Source organism: Rhipicephalus microplus, chromosome 10 (genome assembly GCF_043290135.1).
Source record: "Rhipicephalus microplus isolate Deutch F79 chromosome 10, USDA_Rmic, whole genome shotgun sequence".
NCBI lineage: Eukaryota > Metazoa > Arthropoda > Arachnida > Ixodida > Ixodidae > Rhipicephalus > Rhipicephalus microplus.
The window spans coordinates 5,360,748-5,382,427 of record NC_134709.1 but is presented as its reverse complement, the minus strand read 5'-3'; the positions used below and the strand labels follow the sequence as shown (position 1 = coordinate 5,382,427).

General features: G+C 46.9%; 1 protein-coding gene across 3 annotated transcripts in view; it reads right to left on the bottom strand.

Moving 5' to 3' along the window:
* dnc (phosphodiesterase dunce) overlaps positions 1-21,680 on the bottom strand; it is a 626,001-nt gene that overhangs the window by 391,494 nt on the left and 212,827 nt on the right. Inside the window, exon 1 of one of the 3 annotated variants that reach the window (XM_075874916.1) lies at positions 3,871-6,382. The exons of 1 other annotated variant lie outside the window; for it this stretch is intronic. In XM_075874916.1, coding sequence (XP_075731031.1) covers positions 3,871-4,310 — 440 coding nt within the window. In that variant the 5' untranslated portion in view covers positions 4,311-6,382. Of the gene's footprint in view, positions 1-3,870; positions 6,383-21,680 lie in introns of those variants that run through there. One more of the 3 variants, XM_075874917.1, reaches the window with a different exon arrangement.

Below are 21,680 nucleotides of genomic sequence, written 5' to 3'. Positions count from 1 at the left end.
GATCGCCTGTGAAATCTGAACTGTGTGTTCGGTGTGTCTGTGTTATGTGCAATGTGTATCACCTTCTCTCTCTCTTTGTTTCCCTCATTCCCCTCTCCTCTGTGTAGGGTAGCAAACTGGAGTTTGTCTAGTTAACCTCCCCACCTTTCTGACATTTTTTTTCTTCTTCTCTCTACTCCATAAGATGCGAACAATCATCGTCTTGCAGACTCTTTATGAAAGTATTTATCACCTTTACAAAAGACCACCCAAAATAAGCTTTTGTGAGTAATGCCACAAATGAAAAAAAAATCATCAGTATGCACAACATTTATCAGTTGGTTACAAATTCATGAAGCAGTACTTCCTTTAGTTTCGCTCCATAGAAGCTACGATCGTCTAAGAGTGCCCTACGCGGAACGAGGCTGCATAAACACACATCTCGACTCTCTTTCGTAAGTCCCCTTTATGATCCAGCCCTAATTCTTTCGGTACAAGCCATATTCGGGGAGTTTACTATCCTTCGCACGAACGTTCAGTCTCGCTAAATAGAAGCAACGACGGGCGTCAATCAACAGGGCCCATCCAGAAGCCTGTCGCACTCATTTTAAGCGCATACCCAATCTCAGAAGTTCCCTTCCGCACTGTGAAAGCTAAAGCATCCCTTGGCCCGTCCACACGCCTTCATCCTCATCGCGTGCCCCGCCGCGGTGGTGTAGTGGCTAAGGTACTCGGCTGCTAACCCGCATGTCGCGGGATCGAATCCCGGCTGCGGTGGCTGCATTTCCGATGGAGGCGGAAATGTTGTAGGCCCGTGTGCTCAGATTTGGGTGCACGTTAAAGAACCCCTGGTGGTCAAAATTTCTGGAGCCCTCCACTACGGCGTCTCTCATAATCATATAGTGGTTTTGGGACGTTAAACCCCACATATCAATCAATCAATCAATCAATCAATAAATAAATCAATCATCCTCATCGCGTCGTCTTCTCCGCGTCTACTTGGCGTCGGCTCACTCGCGTATGACAATTAAATGAATGAAAAGGCATCGCCGAAAAAAAAAAAAGAGGCTGCACCTGTTTCAGTGGGTACACTTCGAATCAAAGTTATCGAGCCCTTGTCGTGCGCTGTGTGACTCGTAAGTTGCACACTGACGCAGGCGCGTAGCCACAAACTTTTTTCGGTGGGAGGCACTTCCTTGATTTCCGGGAGGGCACCCTTTTGAAATGGTCCTCTTTCGCTCTCTATGCAATGGCGAAAACAAATTCGGGGGGGGGGGGGAGGGAGAGAAACGGACTCGATGTGCCACCCTCTGGCTGCACCCCTCAACTGGCGCATCTATTTGCTTTGGAATATGTTGGCGCTCGTGAATGTGTTGCGCCAATTACAACAAACATTATTGAATTCTCAGCGCGTTAGGCTTAGCAGACACGGCTAAACGAACATAAATTTAATTTCCTGTTATATATTGTACATTGTGTGGTTATAATTGTACACACTGCTAGCTCTGAACTTCTTAACCTTGGATACTTGAACCATACGAGCTGTGTGTTATGATACCTCTAAAAGATAGCGAGTAATCGGCGCCTATAAGCACCGATTATTCGCTATCCTCCGATTACTCCAACATCTCCTTACATCACGTGAATAAAACAAATTTCAACATATTCACGGAGTGAATGATGATGAGTGGGGCGAAGCGTCTGTCAGCCCGTCCATGCTTCCGTCCATCCGTCCATTCGTTCTTGCTTCCGTCCGTTTGCGCGACCATCCGCGCGTCCATCCATGCGTCCGTCAGTCTGTCCATGCATCCATCCTTGAGTCTGTCCATCCGCCTGTCCATCCATTCGTGCGTTCGTACGTCTACGCGTCCGTTCATCCGTCCATTTGTCTGCTAGTCTGTTTTTCCATTCGTCCATGCGTCCATTTAGTGAGCACTTCAAGTACCGCCATCTCTCATCTCGCATCCCCTGAGGCACATACCCGCTCTAGAGCGGGTATGTTCCACCGGTGGCTACTTAATACTACTAGATACATCGGAGGATGTACAGACCCACGCCTTAAAGAGCTTCATTCCTAAAAAACCTTACGTCGCGAATAATGACAAAGTACAGGCTTTGACAAAGTACAGGCTTTGACAAAGTACAGCTAATGACAAAGTACAACCGTCACGTCAGGTTAGCGTCAATTGTAGTAAAGCGCCATCGTCTGAAGTTGTTTTTGTAGCGGTGCCTGGTGGCTACCAAGGCTATCAGCCTCGCGAGAACAAACGCTACTTATCAACTTACCGCTTCTGGTGTTGCTAATACCTATGTTGCTGTTATAATCTTTACACAACTGTAAACAGCTGCTTATAGAAAACATGCGCTACTGCTCAACATATGCCTGTCCCTGCAACAATTATACACATATTTAGCGTCCATTATTTCGTAACATTTCGCTCAATGAAATAAGTCATTTTCTTCCACATGCTTCTCAAAGCATCGATTCCCTGGGTACGTGTGATCTGTCGATTTTTTTTTGTATTTGCATCTATCTTTAGTTTCCGCTTACGGTAAAAGCTGATTTTTTCGCTCACAACCAACGAGGCCGACGCCAGAATTTCTGCGAAACGAGATTTTCAAACTAGCTGAGGCCATAATTCCGAGGTGCTAAATACCACAATTACAAGGTACTCAATATAGCATATAAAGAAAGAAAGTGAATTATATGCTGTTTTGTGTGAGCTTTCGTAATCAATTCTAAATAGCATGAAATTATATATTTCGTTCTACTGCAGTTGGTCATGTTCCATTTTGACACAGAAAGAATTAAAACATAGGCCCCAAATGTGTGCGCAATTAGCGTTTGGTTGCATCAACTTCGAGAAAAAAATAAGTGATACTTCTAGCGTTGGCTGTGGAACGCGGCAATCGAACAACCCATCAAACACCGCAGTGCCTTCTACAAGGTGGTCACTCAGCACACTGAGTTTCAGTCAAGACGTACTGACTATGCAGATGGTTTGATTCATTCAATGACCAATGCATCTTGCTCTCTTTGGTCACACGTTGACACAAGGTAACGTAAAATGTTGCGTTCACAAACGTAGCCATTGCCGCTGAAGAGTGTATCGCGGTGGGGGGCTGGAGTGAGAAGGACTAGGCTATATATATTTTTCTGAAAATGTATGACAGTAAGGCTCCTGACGTGCTCGCGCTCCACTCAATACAATCATAAAAAGGAAAACCTAGCGGGGCAATTGCCTGCGAATTTCGTAAGGCTAGATCCACCGGCAACCTACAACATCCTAAATCCTAAGTCTTAGACGTTTTAGCACACGAACTCCACGTGGAGGCGTAAATATTTCACTGAAGTGAACATGACGCTGTTGGAGTGCATGCAAATTTATTTCATACTAATTTTTCAAAAATAAAAAAAAAGTTGCACGTAGTTCAAGATATTCACCATCGAACTTGACGGGGGGCGAAATCGAAACTGGTGAGCCATCAACTAGCCCGGAAATTCATACTTTATGAGATCTTCAACGCTATCCCGTTAATAGTGATTAAGAAGGTATGCCAACCAAGAATGATCACAGAGTTTAATGATAAGCGATGAACAACAATGAACAGTCAAAGCAGTTGACAGCTATGCAATCAAACATCCAAAACGAGTGCTACTGAATGATTGGCTGTCGTTGCTCTTGACGGTTCAGCAAAATTATTGTGTTTTGGTGCAGCGTGTTCTTGAATGCGAACTGCTACACTCAAACTCACAAAGAAAGACATGAGTAGTTATACGAAATGAACAACAGATCTCCTCTGCAGGAATAAGCGCGCTTCGCTTTTGCACAACTAGGCTATTGTGTCCTTAATGCCTTTATGACGGCCATAGAAAGAGTCGAGCATTACCGAAATCCCGGGTCATGATGCCGTCGGTAGAGACGTCGCAGGTGGATGATGTGCTGCCGGGACAACCCAAGAGCACCGACCGTTGCGCTGCGTGAGCCGGGACCGGACCCGCGGCTCTTACTCTGCGCTGAAATTGGCGACGGGCTCTCGGCAAAGTCGTCGTAATCGTCCTCTTCATCGTCGTCGACGACGACATCGGCCGCGATGGTGGGCTTTATTCCGATAGTTGAGGCAGCCGACGTCGTCGATGACATCGACGGTGACGGAGGCACGTTAGGCCTAGTGGCGAGTGCCAGGCCGAACACCGAGGCCACGGTGAACAAGACGCCCAACACGGTCGACCACGCGAGCACGACACTGACGGCGCTGGCCAGGACGAGACACACGACGCACGCGGCCGGCACCGACGACAGGCAGCCACGCAAGTCCCACCACCACATGGACGGGCCTACGGCTGCGGCGCCGAGAACGACGTCGGAGCAGCGGCGCGGTCGTGGTTGTTGATCCAGAGTTGTGGACGCCAGTGTTCTGCTGGGGGCGCATAGACCATCGACCTCACGTGAGCACGGGCCCAGAGCGGTGGTCCTGTTTCGCGGCTCCAGCGTAACCACACAGCACTGAACGAAGAGCCCGAATGAGAAACACGGAAATCTTCTCTTTTCTCACTCCGATTGCCCGTTGTCGCACCGGGAGATGTCACGAATCACACTGACCAACGATGTTAACACGCACACTCCGCGATGTTTCCTGCGTCCCCTAAGGGTTTAGTCCTAAGTAGCTCTCCCGCGCGAAAAATCTCACCGAGGTAAAGCGACGTGAGGTCGAGTAAAAAATAAGTGGACTGCAGTGGAACGCTAGGTGCCGTTACTAGGGGCGTAAAAATTGGCGGAGGTTTGACTTTGAGACAAGGCGAGAATTTTGAGCCTGAGTCTGATACGGAACAAGCCAGAGGGACTATCGTCGGGATATTATTCACGAAACAACTGGGACTTTTCGCTGCCCTAAAAGAAGAGCTTACGCCGCACAGAGTATGTCCTTCATACTTTACGAACCTCACGTATTTCTTTGCGCAATTAGAATTGCGTTGAAACGGATTGAGTGCGACAGGGTCGAGCATAAATGTTGGTGCTATTACGTGAAGAAACTCTAGGTTATCTGAATAGGCGATCGACCGAATAAAGCATAGATACGCCTCGAAGAACTGAAGTTGTACCTTGCCCTACCAGCGACACGTTAAACTGACGAACGCTTTCCACGTAGGGTTTCGCTTTCACCGCGCGCACATCACAACACCGCAAAGGGTATCACAAATGACATTGGTCACACATCACGTATATTCCTTTGGTGGAGTAGCAGGATCCAGATGCGAGCAGTTAGCTTGCACCTTGGACTACAGAGTATCCAAACAAGATTCCGCGGACGTCAGCGCCCTAAGGCTGCTGTGAGATTCATATCTGCTGGCAGTGCCAGCCAAGAAGCTGCGCGAAGAAGGGAACAAAACTGGTTCGTCACGCCGATGCAAACACGTAAATTCCTGCGTTCTTCAAATGCACCAATCCGCTTTAGTAGTACGTCGCTTTAGTTGTGCGCGAAGCAACAGAACTGCGACGTCACGTCGGTGTAACCATGTCGCTTAGCAGTTCGTCACAAAAAGCTCCAACTGTAGCAGCGAAGATACGAATATGGAAAGAGCTTTGCTGTAGCGAGAAATCAAGTCAGAACGCGTCGACGTTGCTTCTTCGGGAGGTTGTCACTCCACGACGTTCGTCAACACCGGGTCTCTCCTATCACTAGCAGCACGCTCAGCACAGTAGGCCCCTCGAGACACGAAGGCGCTGCCAAGAAGGTGAACTCGCGGTAGGCAACTCTAAACCAGTCTTTTTGAAATCACACCACGTAGCGATACCCTAGGCCGACGAGGGCGCATCACATCACTACCACAAGCTTGAAGATCCGAGATACATTACGAAAGGTAGTTAAACACAAGTACCCGAGGCACCGTATACGTTGAAAACCGCATTTCCTCCGACATCAACTGGCCACTTAAGTGTTAAGCGTATGGCGTCAGAGAGTTGACAATGTATGACCAAAAGGCCATTGGATGTCGTTGACAGTGTCACTCGCGATGCTCGATGTTCGTAGCATACCGAAGAACCGCTAGCGATCGAGAACCGACTGTAATCAACGGTTCACCAATCAGAGTAAGAACCACTAGCACTGTAAACAGTCGCCGAAACCGTCAGGGATGCTCCGTCATCGGCGCATTTGCTGCCAAGGCACAGCAGTCGATCCAAGCGAAGACAACGTGAGTTCGGCGTGGCTCGCCGCAGCAGCCGTCGCGAGTTTGTTCGCATCTACGGCGAGCGAACTGTGGCGCATTATCGAAAACAAAGACGGAGCCGAAGCACGTTCCCAGGGAGCCCCACGTCGTCTCCGACGGCGACGACGCACAGCGATAACAACAAGACAGGGCAGCAGCAGCGTCGGGCAAGCGGCAACACAACCGACCGAAGGAGGAGGCAGGCGCGTGCGACTTTCACCGGAGGCGAGGATTGAAGAAGGCAGAGAGAGCCGAGGACTCTTACAGCTCTCGGCAGAGAAGGAGCGAAGGGGAAGCCGTATTCGCCGAGGATCGGGCTGCTTTCGCGCGCTAGAAAGAAGCGGCAAGCAAAAAAAATGAGAAGGTGGGAGTGGAACGAAGGAGGGAGGGGATGAAGAGCGCTTCTAGTGCGGAAGAAGTGCCGCTCCAGCACTGAGTGCGTGTGCTTGTGCGGAGGGAGGGAGGAAAAACCGCGACCCGCGCCTTGGAACGGAGCCCCGTGGCGAGCTCCGCCAGCAAGCATGCAGTAGACGCCGGCAGCGGCTCCCACTATACGCGCGAGCACGCACAGAAACACACACAAAACTCCTTCTCTCAACCCAGCTCCCATGAGTTAAGAGAAAGCAGAAAAATAAGAAAGCAACAGACGACGCTTGGGTACCAAAGAAAAACAAGGGATGGAGAGAGCACCCGTAGGCTTCGGAAGCCTCAGGCACAAACTCTGAGGGAAGGAATAGAGAAAGATCCGAGAAGCTGATGGAAAGGAGGAAACGGGGATTGCGGTTCCGCTGCTATGAAGCCCTGTCGTGCGGGCGGGTGGGCGAGGCCCAGACCAACAGGGGAGGCCCCGGACCCAGCCGGTGGCGGCAGAGCGCGTGTCACTGTGGTCCCAGGATCCGGCGAAGACAGACTTTGCCGCATGCGCTGCCTGCCAACCGCAGAAGCCTGATCCTTCAGGGTTCTCTTCCGCCCTCATTCTTTGAGAGTCGAAGAGTTCTTGGGTGGTCTCCTCTGGCAAATAATCTTAAACCTGGCACGCGCGAATGGCGGCTTATAATTCTGTATCAAATACCATTATCATGCGTATCGATGCCATCATCATACTGTCCCGCGGGGTCATGCCATTGACGAAGGCGCCAATCGGCGTGTTTCAACACAAGTTTTTATTGGGGCTAACCCGTACCCAGAAAACAAAACACCACTCTACAGGAAATACACGCTGTGCCCTCATATCGCTGAACAGAGCGCAGGCCGTCGATAATCTGCCAAGCGGTGAAGCGCGTCGGCATTCATACATGCGCCATTGAAAATTCTAGTGTTATCGCTAGCGGCCGCGTAAGTTCCAGAACAAACTCTAATGTTCGCGTTGTGCTCGTAATCGCATCAGAAGGTTTTTAAGTGATCTAAATCTACCAGTCATTTGTACGAGGTTTCGCTCAAGGCAGCAGTTGCATGTGAAATATGGCAGAAATATAATATAGAAAGAAAGGAGCACATTTGGTAATATTTTGTATAAAAACCGTTATCACTCGTATCAATACCACTAGCACGTGTACCTTTATCATATTGCGTACCCTACACCATTATCGCGCGTAAAAAACTTAGACTGGCCAGAACACACGACGCAATACGTCCGTCTTAGGGAACACGAACGTCGATAGTGAGAGTCGAAGCGGTTCACTCTCGCTGCTCACTGTACCGAATGCATCAGCGTACCCCTCTTCGGTGACACAATGATACTGTCACCACAGCAATTTCTAAAAACACACTAGAAAGAAATTTGGCACTAGTGTCTACGGGAACTGCAACTCATGGCGTTTCAGCCAGGATGGGAATGATGAGTACTGCTCGAATTTGTGTAAACTGCAGCCTTTCAGCTCCATGTGGCCTTGAGACACTCTTGTAAAACAAAGTTCGGCAAATGTTCAGAAGTTTCATTTCACGACCTTAACCTTTATAGGCTCACTAATTCACATCCACTTGCGAAGTTCACAACGGTCGATTCTCTTGACCAAAACAAAACCGAAATGCAACAATAGACACTGCCACAACTGCGTTCAAAGCCCACAAGCACGAAGGCTAGGCGAATTCGCGCACCACTCATCGTTCCCAAGGTGGCTGAACGATCACAGTGCCAGAGTTCCCTCTTGTATATATTGCAGCAAACTATGTGACTGACACAACATAAACAGTTAATAGTAAAAGAAATAATCGAGGCCTTCCACATTGGAAGCAAGGAATTGCAAAGTCACGCGAAGAATGACAAGCAGCTCGAAATTTCAGAGGGCACCTCAAGCAGAATACACGCACGAAACGAGCATACACAAGACGAGCGAAGACTATCAACTGTCGACAATTCAAGCGCGCTGCTTAAAGAGAAATGCGCACGAAATGAACGCACATGTATACACAGGACGAGCGCGAAGAACTGTCGCAATTCCTACTTCGTGTGCGAGCAGCGCGCCCCTTTCGTAATGGCGGCCACTGCTGATAGCCTCGTGCTCTCTTTAAACGCTGTAACTTCAAACCAAACTTGCGCTAGATGTTTCCTTTGTATTTCTATTTTCCTCACTCAAATTTTTTAAGGAGCTTGCTCGGCAAGCTTCATATGCTCGCGCCATGTCCGGCGTCCGCCGGCGTGTACACCAGTGTTGCCAATGTGCACTTCTCCGGTCACCGCTCCCGTTGCCTCTCCGGTAATTCCGACAAAGTTCACCAGATGGCACGCCGCCACCCAAGAAGTAGGTTTTCGATTGCCCGCACCCTCGCGACTACGTCCGCTTCATTCTGGTCGCTTCGTAGGCACGGCAGCACGTGAAAAGTTTCTACAATGAGTGTTACGCACGGGTACCCATATCCTCCCAAGCATCCTCACCTGCTTGCTCTCAGCACCGTTGAAGAGCGTCTGATAGCTGCACGTCAACCACTTATGCACGTTATGAATTTCAATCACAGCCGCAGCCAGTATGGCATAAACGAGCAGATGGTTAACGTACATATCTACAAGGCCCACACTGTGCAGGGCCAGCCACGGAACGTGCCCGATAACGCTGCTTTCGACGTACAAATGATGCGCCGGCTCGTTTACAAGCCTTCCTATAGAAATGGTCTCGCCAACAAACTCGCCGCGCACCTCTGAGTGAGCTCCTCGAACACAATTGACTTTGCGGAAATGGCGGTGATTGTTTTATTTTCTTTTTTTTTTCGCTGTGTTTGCGATGTTCTTATCATTCGTTGATCTCTTGTACAGGGTGAACTCGTCGACTAGTTTGTTGAACATATTGTAAGAATACAGCGAAAGGCCAGTGCAGTAAAGGCAGAGAGCTACGTGTCGTTGCTCGTATGCCTTTACTGTCCTGCTTTTTCACACTGTTTGCCTAAGATACTCTTGCACAGCCCCTCTTGCATGACGCACGTGATGGTCTGCAGTATTGCTAAATAGATAAAATCAATCAATCGATCTCGCCTACTTATTTGTGCCTACGTCTGTACTTCTCTGGAAACTATGGACTTAAGATATGTTTATACCGCTTCCGGAATAATGAAAGCACCAATATAGACGGCAATTTAAGCTGAAACCGCTCTCCCCACAACCAACGAACAAATTCACTAACCGTTCGGACGTTTTAAGGTAAAGAGAGAGAGCCAGCAAGATGACATTTAGTGCATTTTATCTTTACGTCAACTCAAAGAAGAGCTCTCGTACTTATTTGGTCGACGTTCCACTAAATCGCCGCTTACCAGCGATGGTTCAGCCAACCATAAATAAAATATATTCCAAGAATAAGAATTTTCAAATCTCGCGTCACACGCAAGGCACGTATATAAAATCGCATACCTGTCCTGCCTTCGAGTAATCCTACTTTCTCTTGAGCTGCGACGGCAGCAGAAAAAAAAATCAACCTTTTAGGGCTTTTATACCTTTAGCCCAAGGAGTAAAGGAAGCGACCATGTCCGTAGTAACCAGGAAAAAAAAAAAAGATGGCAGAATCACTGTTGGAGAACAATTGAGCTCCCAGCACAAAAAGTTATTACTGAAGCCCTAGAAGAAAATGACAAGCAAGAACAATTTTCCCATATGTGGCGAACAAGTGCCTCTCGAAGAGGAGCACCCCGGATGGAGTAGATCTCAATCGCGAGCTTCCCGGACACTCATTTGAAAGACGTCCTTCTACCCACTGCCTCGTGTCATCCTACACTGAAGTACTGCACTGCGTACTTGCGCTTTCATTATACGCTTTGACGAAAAAAAGAATCACCCAAGGTTACGATACTGCCTATAGTGAATTCTGAGCGCAGCTTCGTGTTGGGGCACGGGTATCTACGTTTGAAGTTTTGGCTTTCCACGAGGTATCGACTACGCAATAAATGACGTTTTTTTCCCTGAAATGGGGCAGCACCCACAACGCAGTTATTCTTCTTTCTGTGGATAAGCGAGGTACCCGCTGCCCATCTGTAAAGTGATGGACAGTAATGTGCAATGTTTATCTGTCATAAATGGTATATTGTGTCGAGTTGTAAATTCGTATTGTCTTCATCATTACTGCTTTGTGTTATCAAATCTAGCCTGAAGTTGGCAAAGACGAGGTCTCGGCACGTTGCCCTGGTGGTTGTGGGTAGTTTCCAGTGATACGAAATGCATCGTAGAGCATATTGAGAAGTCATATACTGCACAAGCGAGCCATTGTCCACGATATCCATCAGCGTCATCACCATCGTTTTGGCATATAGTGGGTACCTTGCATCATAGAGTTTCCTAAAATTAACTAAAGGAGAGACTGGCACTGCAATCGTTTAGCGACCGTGGGAATTATGGGTAGTACACGGATTTGTCTTGCCTTCGTACTTGCGAGTGGCAAATCGCACTTGTGGCTTCGTTTATTGCTGTGTTTCGGTTTCGTTTTGAATGCTTTTGAACTTCGTGACCCGAGTTGAAATGGTAAGCCTAAAAGAATAAGGTAGTAAAGCGAAAATGCTAAACATTTGCTGGTTTTGTTTTGTGAGAAAACAGCTTCAAGCCACACGAACACACACGGAAACAAACCTGTGTACTACCAATCATTTCCATGCTCTCTGAAGCGCCGTGCGTTGGAGCTCCCATAGACACTAGCGCCAGAGTTCCCTCTAGTGTATATTAGGAAACTGCCTCGCATGTGTCATGCCGCAATATCAGAAATAGTAGAGTAGAGCCTTGAACATTAGCGCACACCCCCGCTGAGGGATTGGCTAAAAGAGAATGTGTGCCACGAAGCTTCCTCTCGGGCTAGTTGGTGTTGTATCTCAGACGTGATTATTTTAGCGCGAACAGGAAGAAAAAGAAAAAGAAAAAACTGGCTGAGAAAAGGAGGAGACTGGGTACTGTGTTCTTCTCTTCTCAGCCACTTATTTCTTTTCTTTTTCTGCCTGGTTGCGCTAAAAGAAGAGAATTTCTGTAGTTTGGAAAGTTCTTCATCATCGTCATCAGCATCATCGGCTGGTTACAGCGATGGAGGGACAAGCCTGGACCATAAGGAGCTTCGCCTCTAAAAACCTAAAGCAGCTTCGCACTAGGGGAGCCAAACAAGCCTGAAAGAAGTGCGGATCTTGTATCCTTCTTTGTTTCTCTTCGGTTTCCTCTTCCTTTCTCTATTTTATAGTGTTTCTGTATTTTTCTCTTCACTTCCGTTTATTTCGACTTTCCTTTATATTTTTTCTTTTGTTTGTTTCTCTTTGTCGCTCGCTTCCTCTTCATGTTTCATACAAAGTTTCTGTTGTGCTGTTTTCCTAGTCATAGTAGAAATGTCCGCACTTAACATCATCGTCAAGGCACTCGAACAACAAGACGAAGACGACTTCTGTTCGGCGCGAGAGCGCGCGCGCTCAATATGGTAAATGTGGTTTTGCCTGCGTTACGTCAAGCGACGACGACAGCACCCGGCAGCATACGACAGCCCAGCCCGCTAGAGTGCTTGGCACTTGAAAGAATGAGAAAGCGCGGGCTACTCCATCAGTTGCAAGGCGAGTGTGAGAGATATACAACGAACCACTACGGCCATTATGACAGAGGGTGCTTCTCCTTTTAGCAAGTACGAAGTGCAGTGAAACATATTAAAAACTGGGGGAGCGCAATTTTCATGGACAAGCAGCGCGCCTGTCTCAAGGGCGCAAGAGCCCGAAAGGAGGCAGTTTGAGAGAGATCAATACCGGCGAATAAATTGCGCGAACCCATGAAGATCAACGAGAGTGGAGAAGACCGCAGAAATGAAGCGAGGAATAGGTAATAAACAAATAAAAAGAGCTTTCAAACAAGCCTGGTCCAGAAATCGAGAGGAAAAACCAAGCTCAGGATACCGAAGAAATGATATTATCGGTGAATGTCCTAAGTGCGAATGAGAGCGTAATCTTTCTCAGAGGCAATATCACGCGCAGACTTGAAGTTGTGAAGCAGTTTTCACTTTCTTTCTTTCTTTCTTTTTTTCTTTCTTTCTTTTTTTCTTTCTTTCTTTCTTTCTTTCTTTCTTTCTTTCTTTCTTTCTTTCTTTCTTTCTTTCTTTCTTAGCGACGATTTGCGATTTCCTTCATTTCTATGCCAGAGCGAGAAAGATATTTGTTTTTGCATTTTCTTTTGTGATTAGTTTCATTGAGTCCCACACTCGCGCACCCGGACGATGTTTGAAGGCCTGAGACACACGGAGGCCGCAGAAAAGTTTTCAGCGCAGACTTTCGCTAACCGCCGTAGCGCACCTAAATTTCGAGCGTTGAATGATTGCTTTTCTGAGCGAGTGACGGCTTCATCTCCGCGATTCATGAAGGCGGAGCTAGGCTGCCATTCCGAAAAATCGGAAACAGTGAGAACGTCTTGTACCCCAAAATTGCACCTGTCCGCTTTGATGGCTCGAAATCAGACTTTTTGAAATCGCAATCACGATTCATGCCTGCTAGGACTGTCCATCACTGGCACCTTTGACAAGTAAAAATAACTCACGGAAATGACTACAATTGACGCGTCATCGCCTTTCTTTGGCTTCTAGTCACCTAACGTCGCGTCACGACTGACATCAATGGGGCAATAGGCATAGTGCTCGACGATGTCACAAGCACATTGTGCACAAAATACAGCGCGGACAACGGGACCACACATATACAGGACACGACGCTGACTATCAACTGATCTGTTTATTGGAAATATAGAGTATTTTGGTAGGCGAATGAATGACAGGCGCTCAATTTAAACTGCTGCGCTGTTTAAAAAAATCGAAGCTTGCTAAGCCACGCTGGGTTTGAAACATGTAAACTGGGCAATTAGGAATACCCATTTGTTTCTTATGGGCCTTTGATGCATGTTGTTTCTAGGTTGCTTTAATGGGTAGTTTCTAGGCATTACCTAGTACGTTTCTACGTCGATTATCAGAGCACAGATGTTCGAATCAATTCTCAGACAGTCGCAGGCACGACACAAATGTCCAAACTCCAGAGACAAACTCGCACAGATCAACGGGCGCGCCATCTATGGTGTAGGCCTTCAATCGCTTCGGGGTCTTCTCGCACCGCCCCTGCCTTTCACGTTTCTCAGTGTTCTCTCTGTACGCACTCTGGGGTCTTAGGTTCGCCGCCAACGCCTGGCCGCCATTTGTTAGACTGAGTGTTGCCTCCTTCAAGTTATTCAACCGGTGACGAGTAGTGGAATTTACCCGGCGTGGCGCATGCCAGTTTTTATGATTATCCGTGAATATATGTGCACGACACACACCGTGACGACCGGATTCGCCGACGAGCCTAGCTCCTGACGTGGTTCGCATACAAAAGGTGACGTCAAGTCTTGCCATCCACTTGCGCCGACTTGAAGCAAGCTTGAATTCATAATATATGGGAACAAAACAACGACGCAGAAATATTGTGACACGACGAGCGCTAGGTCGTCGTGTGTGGATCTGATATGAGCGCGCGCAGAGCAAGCTGAACGCGCATGGAAGTGTCGCTCCGTGGTATTGGTGAGTAGTAAGCGAAACAATCAACGCAAGCAACAACTGCAGAAGCAGACTTACAAACGAAGAAAACAAGTTGACGAGGAGAGCGATCAACGCGGGAGTAGGCAGAAAAAATAAAGAAAGGTTATGTATACCAAAGCTACAACTTGATGTAAAAGAAAAAAAAAGTTCGGTGATGTTCCTATCACGATGTGCAGTGATGCAATGCTTCAAATCGATGCATGCACCTTAACTCGATCTCGTATAGGTAATGCACGGCACGCTGTGCAAGATCCGTGTTCAGCGACATCGGCAATATGCAAGTGTGCATGTTGCTCGCTGCAGACACGCATCAGCGGCTCCGGAGTTTCCGTGCGGTAATCCAACTGGGCCTTCTAGCGTGTACATCGATATCAGGAATGAAGCACAGCTCCCAAGTTCCCAAAATAAAAAGAAATAGAGAGAGAGAGAGGGCACAGAAACAAAAACACAAACAGCAGCATGAATAATAAGAGCAGCGCAATTGGTGGTTGTTGTGTAGCAGAAACACTCCCCAAATACTTAATTTTTTAGAGTGTACAACTGTTGAACTACACTAAAAAAAGCACTCATTTGATTCCTTTCGGGACTTGCCGTGTACAGGACTACCCTTAATGAGTAACGCACCCTCTTGTTCTTTTCCTTAAAAGTGTAGCATGCACACAGGGTTACACAGGATGGCATGAGTAGGTCAGCAATAAATAACAGATCTCATCATGCCACCCAAGAAAAATTTATTTTGTGCTTAGAGCTAATTTGAAGCCAGACTCACAACATACTCCGACTCAGGCTGACTAAAACTTTTCTCAACGAAACTCAGACTCAGGTTCGGTCAGAGTGACCCTCAGCGAGTCGGCCGACTAAAGAGCGATCTTGCTGATGTAGAAAGTGCTTCGAAACCGAGCCATTTGACAATGTTCTCCTTATAACTACGTTTAATATCTGCAAAACACGCAAACAAGGCTAAATACGCTCGCGTAGCTCGGCTGGAAGAAGCCAAAATCAACAGCGGCAGAAAAGAAAGTGATGCTCTCAGAATGGAGTATAATGACCCCCAAGGAAAGTTAACGGGCCTCATTAAAGGGAGTCATATACGTGGCAAGTCAGGACTTAAAAAAATAGTCAAATGGCTATTTTTTTGTTATTAGAGCGTAGCTTGTCTATAACGCTATGCAGCTTATTGCAGTTGGCGTTTCGTAACCAGTCCACGTGCACCAGTTTCCCTTATGACTAGGTTCAATTTTTATAAAATATGGAAACGAAGCTAAAGAGGCTCGCACAGATACAATAAGCGACAACAAACAGCAGCAGAAGAGAGAAGGAGGGCGAGAATAGGTGAGCTTATTTCGTCTTCCCAGCGGCGTGCGGGCAAGACGCTGCCGACCGGCCAGAGACAGCCACCTTAGAGGCATATAGGAGCAGACGCAGCGGCGGCAGTAACAGCGAGCTGCAACGAGCCTGTCAGGTCTCGCGACGCTGGCAGTTCGTCAGAAACGGGGACGGCCCCACGAGGAGCGCTCTATGCGCCCCGCAGTGGCCACGCCAGAATTGCCGCACGCTGCCGAGCTAACAAGCAAATAATTATCACAAAAGAAGAAGCCCCCCCACCTCTAAAAAAAGAAAAAAAAAGGCATGGGGGGGGGGGGGGGCTGACTGTCTCAAGAAAGCTCGAAAGAAACGGTGGTGTATCTAATTTTCCCAGTACTAAAGTATATTTATTATAAAAAATTAACTTATATAAAAAAGGGGCCGGAAAGTTCAATTTAATAATCGTGTAAAGCGAAAGTGCGTACAACCATGAAGGAAACCACCTGAATGGATGAATAAACTTTATTAAAGTCTAATAACGCTCTGTGTTGAGCTAGTTAGTGCATTGCATCAGGAAGAAACATATCCAGCCAAAGAATAATGAACACAGGAAACGAAGGAGGAGACTGAAAAGAGGCTAGACTACCAACTGTTCGGTAGTCTAGCCACTGATGAGCTCGTCAAGCGGACCTGCCGGATCATGAAATCATGAAATCAGAAATTCGGAGGCAGGTTATACTACTGTAGAATTGGATTCGTGCGCTGTAGTGTGCTCGTGACGCGGTGTGGAAGAAAAAAATGAAGACCTTAATGCGGATCGCAACACAAAACAGCGAACTCCTGAGGCAACAAGTTCTGCACTTCTTGCCTAGGGATTCTGGAAATGTGCTCTCGAAACCCTCCCATCTGGTTCTCTTAGACTATATAGGTGTCTTTAACTGGGGGTGTATAGCTTGCAGAAAAAACCGAAGTACAGCGTGCAACCTACGATACCGGCACACGAGGTATTCGCGTTAAACAGGAAATTGGCCTATAAAGCTTGTAAAGACAGTAAGGGGTACCTTTTGGATGATGTGGACAGCACCGCGAACACTGCACAGAAAAGAGACCTTCCACCAAAGGACAGCAAACAGCATGTCGTCCCCCATTTTGCAAGGAACGACCTACGACAGACAGTTGGTAGTCTAGCCACTTACATGTCTCCATCTTCGTTTCCTGTGTTCGTTATTTTTTTGGCTGGATATGCTTCTTCCTGATTTATTCGAATCCGACAGTTTCCTTCGGGCGAGGCGAGAGGAAGAAGGAATAAGCCCAGTCCGATCCAACCCCGTGTCTATGATGAAGGCGGTGAATCATGTGACGGCTCGAAGTCCTTGGACGCGGGTCGCATCTTCGGCTTGCTGGACAACGCAAAGCGCATAATTATTTTTTTAAACATTGTCTGGTGGCTTAATGCCCGTTTTCAAGTGCGTGAATAATGTTCGCTGTTGATTCCGTCAGCGTACTCGTATGTTTTTGCCTTGAACACTCAACTACTCAAAATAATCCACAAAGGCGCTATTAGTGAGCGACAAAAAAGCGCTATTGCTGTACGTGATGATCACTAGAATAACAATATTTGCTGGAAAATATAAAAGCTAAAAAATGCGATAATCGACTGTGGAATTATAAAAGCGACTAGGCGAAAAAAAAGAAGCCAGGATAAGCTTATTATAAGCGGAACTGGACACCCCCGATACCCAGTGTCCGCGCACCGCAGCAGCCTGCACGAAGGAAAAGAACTCGCGGCGTCGCACACCGGAAGCGCACGCTAGTGCTCCCGCGGTCAGACACGGTTTATTATAAGTGCCTGCCGTCGCAACGGCGTTCAGCCTCATGAAGCTACTGCAGCGAAGAGACGGCTACAGACGCGCGTTACGACACGAGAAAGGGTGAAAAATCGCTGAAGGCTAGGTGGCACGCCAACGAGTTGGGAGGGCAATATTAAGCGGGGACAAAATATGAAATAAACAAAAAAAGTTGGGACGAGCGCGAGCCGTGCATGCAGGTATTTATAAACTCGCGCGTCCCGGTGCGGCTCTCGCGCGACCGCCAGGCGACGGCATTTCGAAATGTTGTAGGCATGTGCGTAGTGTGAACTCGGATCACAGAAAAACGCCAAAGAAGACAACGCTGCGTGCGTACTGCAAAAGAAACGTAAAATTCAGGCATCATCGCACTACAGTTGTTCGAAGCCCAAAGGAAGTGCGGAGCTTGGCAGCCTTCTTTGTAGCTCTTCGGCCTTCTATTTCTTTCCTCCCCTCTTTCTTTACTGTTCTATTTTCCAGCTTTTACAGCGAAACCTGTTATGAGATCATAACAAGGTTCACGTGCGGCGCCGTAGGTGGCCGCCGCCACCGGCGTCGATAACCACTATTGCACAAAATAATAAAAAATACAGAAATCAGTAAATCCAGAACATTAAGGGCACAATGAGATTAGAGCCCCGGTACCTTGCTTGCCAGCCCGCTATTCTACCACAGAGTCACACCGGTGTTCAGAACTCATTTCCAAACTGGCCTTAGGAAGGCTTAAAGTCGGGAAAAGAATTGCGTCAACATGAGTAATAAAGAGTAATAAAGAGTAATAAAGAGTAATAATAGGATATCAAAAGAACAACATCAAATGCCAGGCAAGTACACAAAAATTATGATTATATATGGCGAAGTGCTTACCCAGCAAGTGTGCATGTAGCTGTTACCCAAAAAGTGATTAGAAAAGGCAATGAAAGGCCGCTCTTCAAGCTTTCGCTGTGATTGTGCTGCGCGTCCCGGGCGCGCCTGGCGTTTTTTTTTTTCAGCGTTTTTCTCGTCATTTCTATTTTTCTTCCTATTTCCCCCTTTTTTCTCCCTTCATCTATTTAACACTAGCTGCTGCGTTAGCTCGCCTAGACGACAGACCTTTGTCTGAACAATCAGTGCTTGAAAGGCGACATGACTTGTGTGCTCACAGAAAATCAATGAAGGCCTTACTGAACTTTTTGCGTGGCAATGGCCTATTGTATAGATTATAGCACCTCAGCGCCCCCCCCCCCCCCATCTTTTTTTTGCGCGCGTCTATTTCTCTCTTCACTTTCTTTCCCATCTTTCTTCCCCATTCCCCCTTCTCCTGGTGCACGGTAGCAAACCGGATGCTGCATTTTCTGGTTAACCTCCCGGCCTTTCCCTCATTTTATTCTCTCTTTCTGTGCTTCCTCTTTTAAGTTTTTAAAATGCTTTGCGTTGTCACGTTTCCATCGGCATGGCAGCAATGTATATACCTATATAATCATCAAGGCACTCGAAAAGCAAGAATAAGGAGACCACTTTGGCACGAGCGCGCTTCTTAGTATGCTGAAGCTGCCTGCGTACGCCAAGCGACGACGACAGCATAGGAGGACAGCGTACGACAGTCCAGCGTCCTAAAGTGGTCGGCACATGAAGAACAAGAAATCAACAACAAAAACGAGGACGACAGGCACCAAAACGTCCAGCAATCACGGTATTCTAATTGTACGGTAATTATAAGGACGACACAATTGGGCTTTTCAGTTACTTCTTTCGCCGAAGTATCCAGAGCTGAACGCCTTTTTTTGTCCTTCGTTTTCGTTATCACTTCTTTCTCGTCGTAATTTTCCCTTATTCTTTATTCCCGAACGACGCAAGAGGAGCTTTGCTCGTTAGACGAGACGGCCGCTAAGTGTGGTGGGCCCCGCGGCGAAGAATTCCCTCCTCCGAACGAGATTGATCGGCGAAAAAGTAGACCCTCCGGAACTGACGCCAGTGAAGTGGATTCTTGAAGGTGTCAGGTTGGAGCGTTCGAAGGTGATATGCGATAGTCGATGAAACAAAGACAAAAAAAGTATTTCGGTCAAGCAACTTTGATGGGAAAGTAAAACAAGCATACGCGAAGAAAAAGAAAAGTTTTTCGACTTAAGCACATCTTGGACTTCGAAGTACTAAGCTTGAGAAACTTGGATCCCCAAGGTGATATGCGACATGGAACAAAAAAAAAAAAGAACGAAAAAATTTCAATTTTTAGCAATTTTGACGGAAAAAAGAATGAAGTATATGCAAACAAAGAAAAACGTTATTCAACATACTGCTAGGGCTTTTGAAGTACAAAGCTAGAAACATGAATCTATGCCGAAGTTACTTACACAGCCGTTCTCCTCACAGTCTTGCCTTTTTTTTTTTTCTGACCACGAAAACTTTTCTTTAAACAGTGTCCTGCGACGGAACTTTCGAGAAGGAGCATTGATCGGTTTCGTACATACTTGCGAGGACAGACAGTTTGGTCTCCCAGCCCTTTCTATACTTGACTTTTTTCTTCATGCGGTGGCCGATGTCAGGTACGAAAATTTATTTCAGATCTACCATCAACGGCGGATGAAAGGCTGCCAGTCGCTAAGCACCAGCAAAGAGTGCAAGTGTGCGTGTGTGCGTAATACACGTATGTGCGTGTGCGTGCATTTACGTGAGTTTGTGTGTGTGTGTGTGTGTGTGTGTGTGTGTGTGTGTGTGTGTGTGTGTGTGTGTGTGTGTGTGTGTGTGTGTGTGCATTCACGTGCGTGTGCGCATAGTAAAGGGAGAATGACTAGCGAGAATATTCCTTTGGCTATGTATAGTGCTTGGGAAAGTTAAAAGAACTGTAACAATGACAAATATTAGATGCGGAGCTCTTTGACACACGTGGGTAACGCCTCACGTACGCGCGTCCGTATGAACGCGCTAGAACACGTTCCCCGCGTCGCAGGTGTTGGAGTGTTGCGAAGTAGGTCATGCCGCAGCTGAGCGTTGACGCCACGCGACCCTCGAAGTGTGCGCTGACGTCACTCTCTCTCGCGCCTGCCGCGCACTCGCCGCAGCTGCCACCTCATCCCCTTCGCAGCAACACATGGGCCACCGCCGCTGAGCTACCCAACACGATCAGTGGAACGTAGATCGGTCTGATTTTTGCCAACTTCGACGTCGAATGCCTGTAAAAACCTTTTAGCGCGAACTTTACTGATCACAAGGCCGTGGTAGTAAAGGCAAAACGTGAAGGCCGTCGTAGCCCAGGCGAATTGTGCGCCGGCTACGGTCTAGCGCCTGTATCCACTCTGCAGAAACGACGACTACGAAGTCTTGCCAAATGTTTTAATGAAAAACGAAATCCAACCCACCTCTCGTGTCTGCGCTTCAAACAAACGTTTACTCGAGCAAACGCTACACCCGAGTTTCGCATCAAACTGTTGTTCTGCCAACTCTCGCATCGACGCTCACCTCAACCGGGTCAACGCATCGCGCACCACTCCTGCTTCTCGTCCAATGAGCGTTCCTTTCGGAGAGATGGTCCAATTTTTTTCGTTAATAAAGCACCCTCTATGATGTAACTAAAATTTAAATGATGCTTTACAGAGAACTACTTCCCTACATAATATAAGCATTAACAAAGAACTATATTAATAGTTCATATTACTCAAAAGAAGTTGTGCCAACAAAAAAAAAGCCGAAGCGACGATTATTACAAGTCTTCATATAATGAACTTTGGTCATCAAATTTCGATAATCGAATTTTAAAATACTTGAACAGTGACGCATAGAAACTTTCAGGCAATTAGTATTGACGCCCTAGCACACAGAAATTTTAACTTGATGAAAATTTTCGCCTTGGACTGGTCGAATAAAGCAGTATTAAGAAGAAATCTAACGCTATACAAAACAATTCATTGAAATATTGTTTTGCATAAAGTGGTCAATTCAACAAGCTATCTATAATAGACTGACTAGCAGCCAGGTATTCCGATCCGCTATGAAAGCCTTCCTCTCTGGCATATACTAAGGTCTACATTACATATTGCCAATGTCTCACTTATTGAAGATTTGCCTCTAGCAATTTTTTTGTTACGGCCTTAGGTTTTTTTCTCACTCTTGAGTATGTAAAAAAAAGTGTTTGAACCCTGTTAAAATTCTCTGTTGGAAGCGAAATATCAATAGGAAAAAGAAAAAAAAAACGAAACAAATGCACCCTTGGATTGTAGGATAGCTGTCTGTCTACTTGCATGCATCGAAAGATATTGTTACTGAAAAAAAAAAAGAGGAACGTATTGGTACAGCAGAACAAGCTTGTCATTCTCAGCAACCGCACAAGCTAGGCTAATAGACTACTATAGCCAACGAGCGATCCAAACAGGCAGT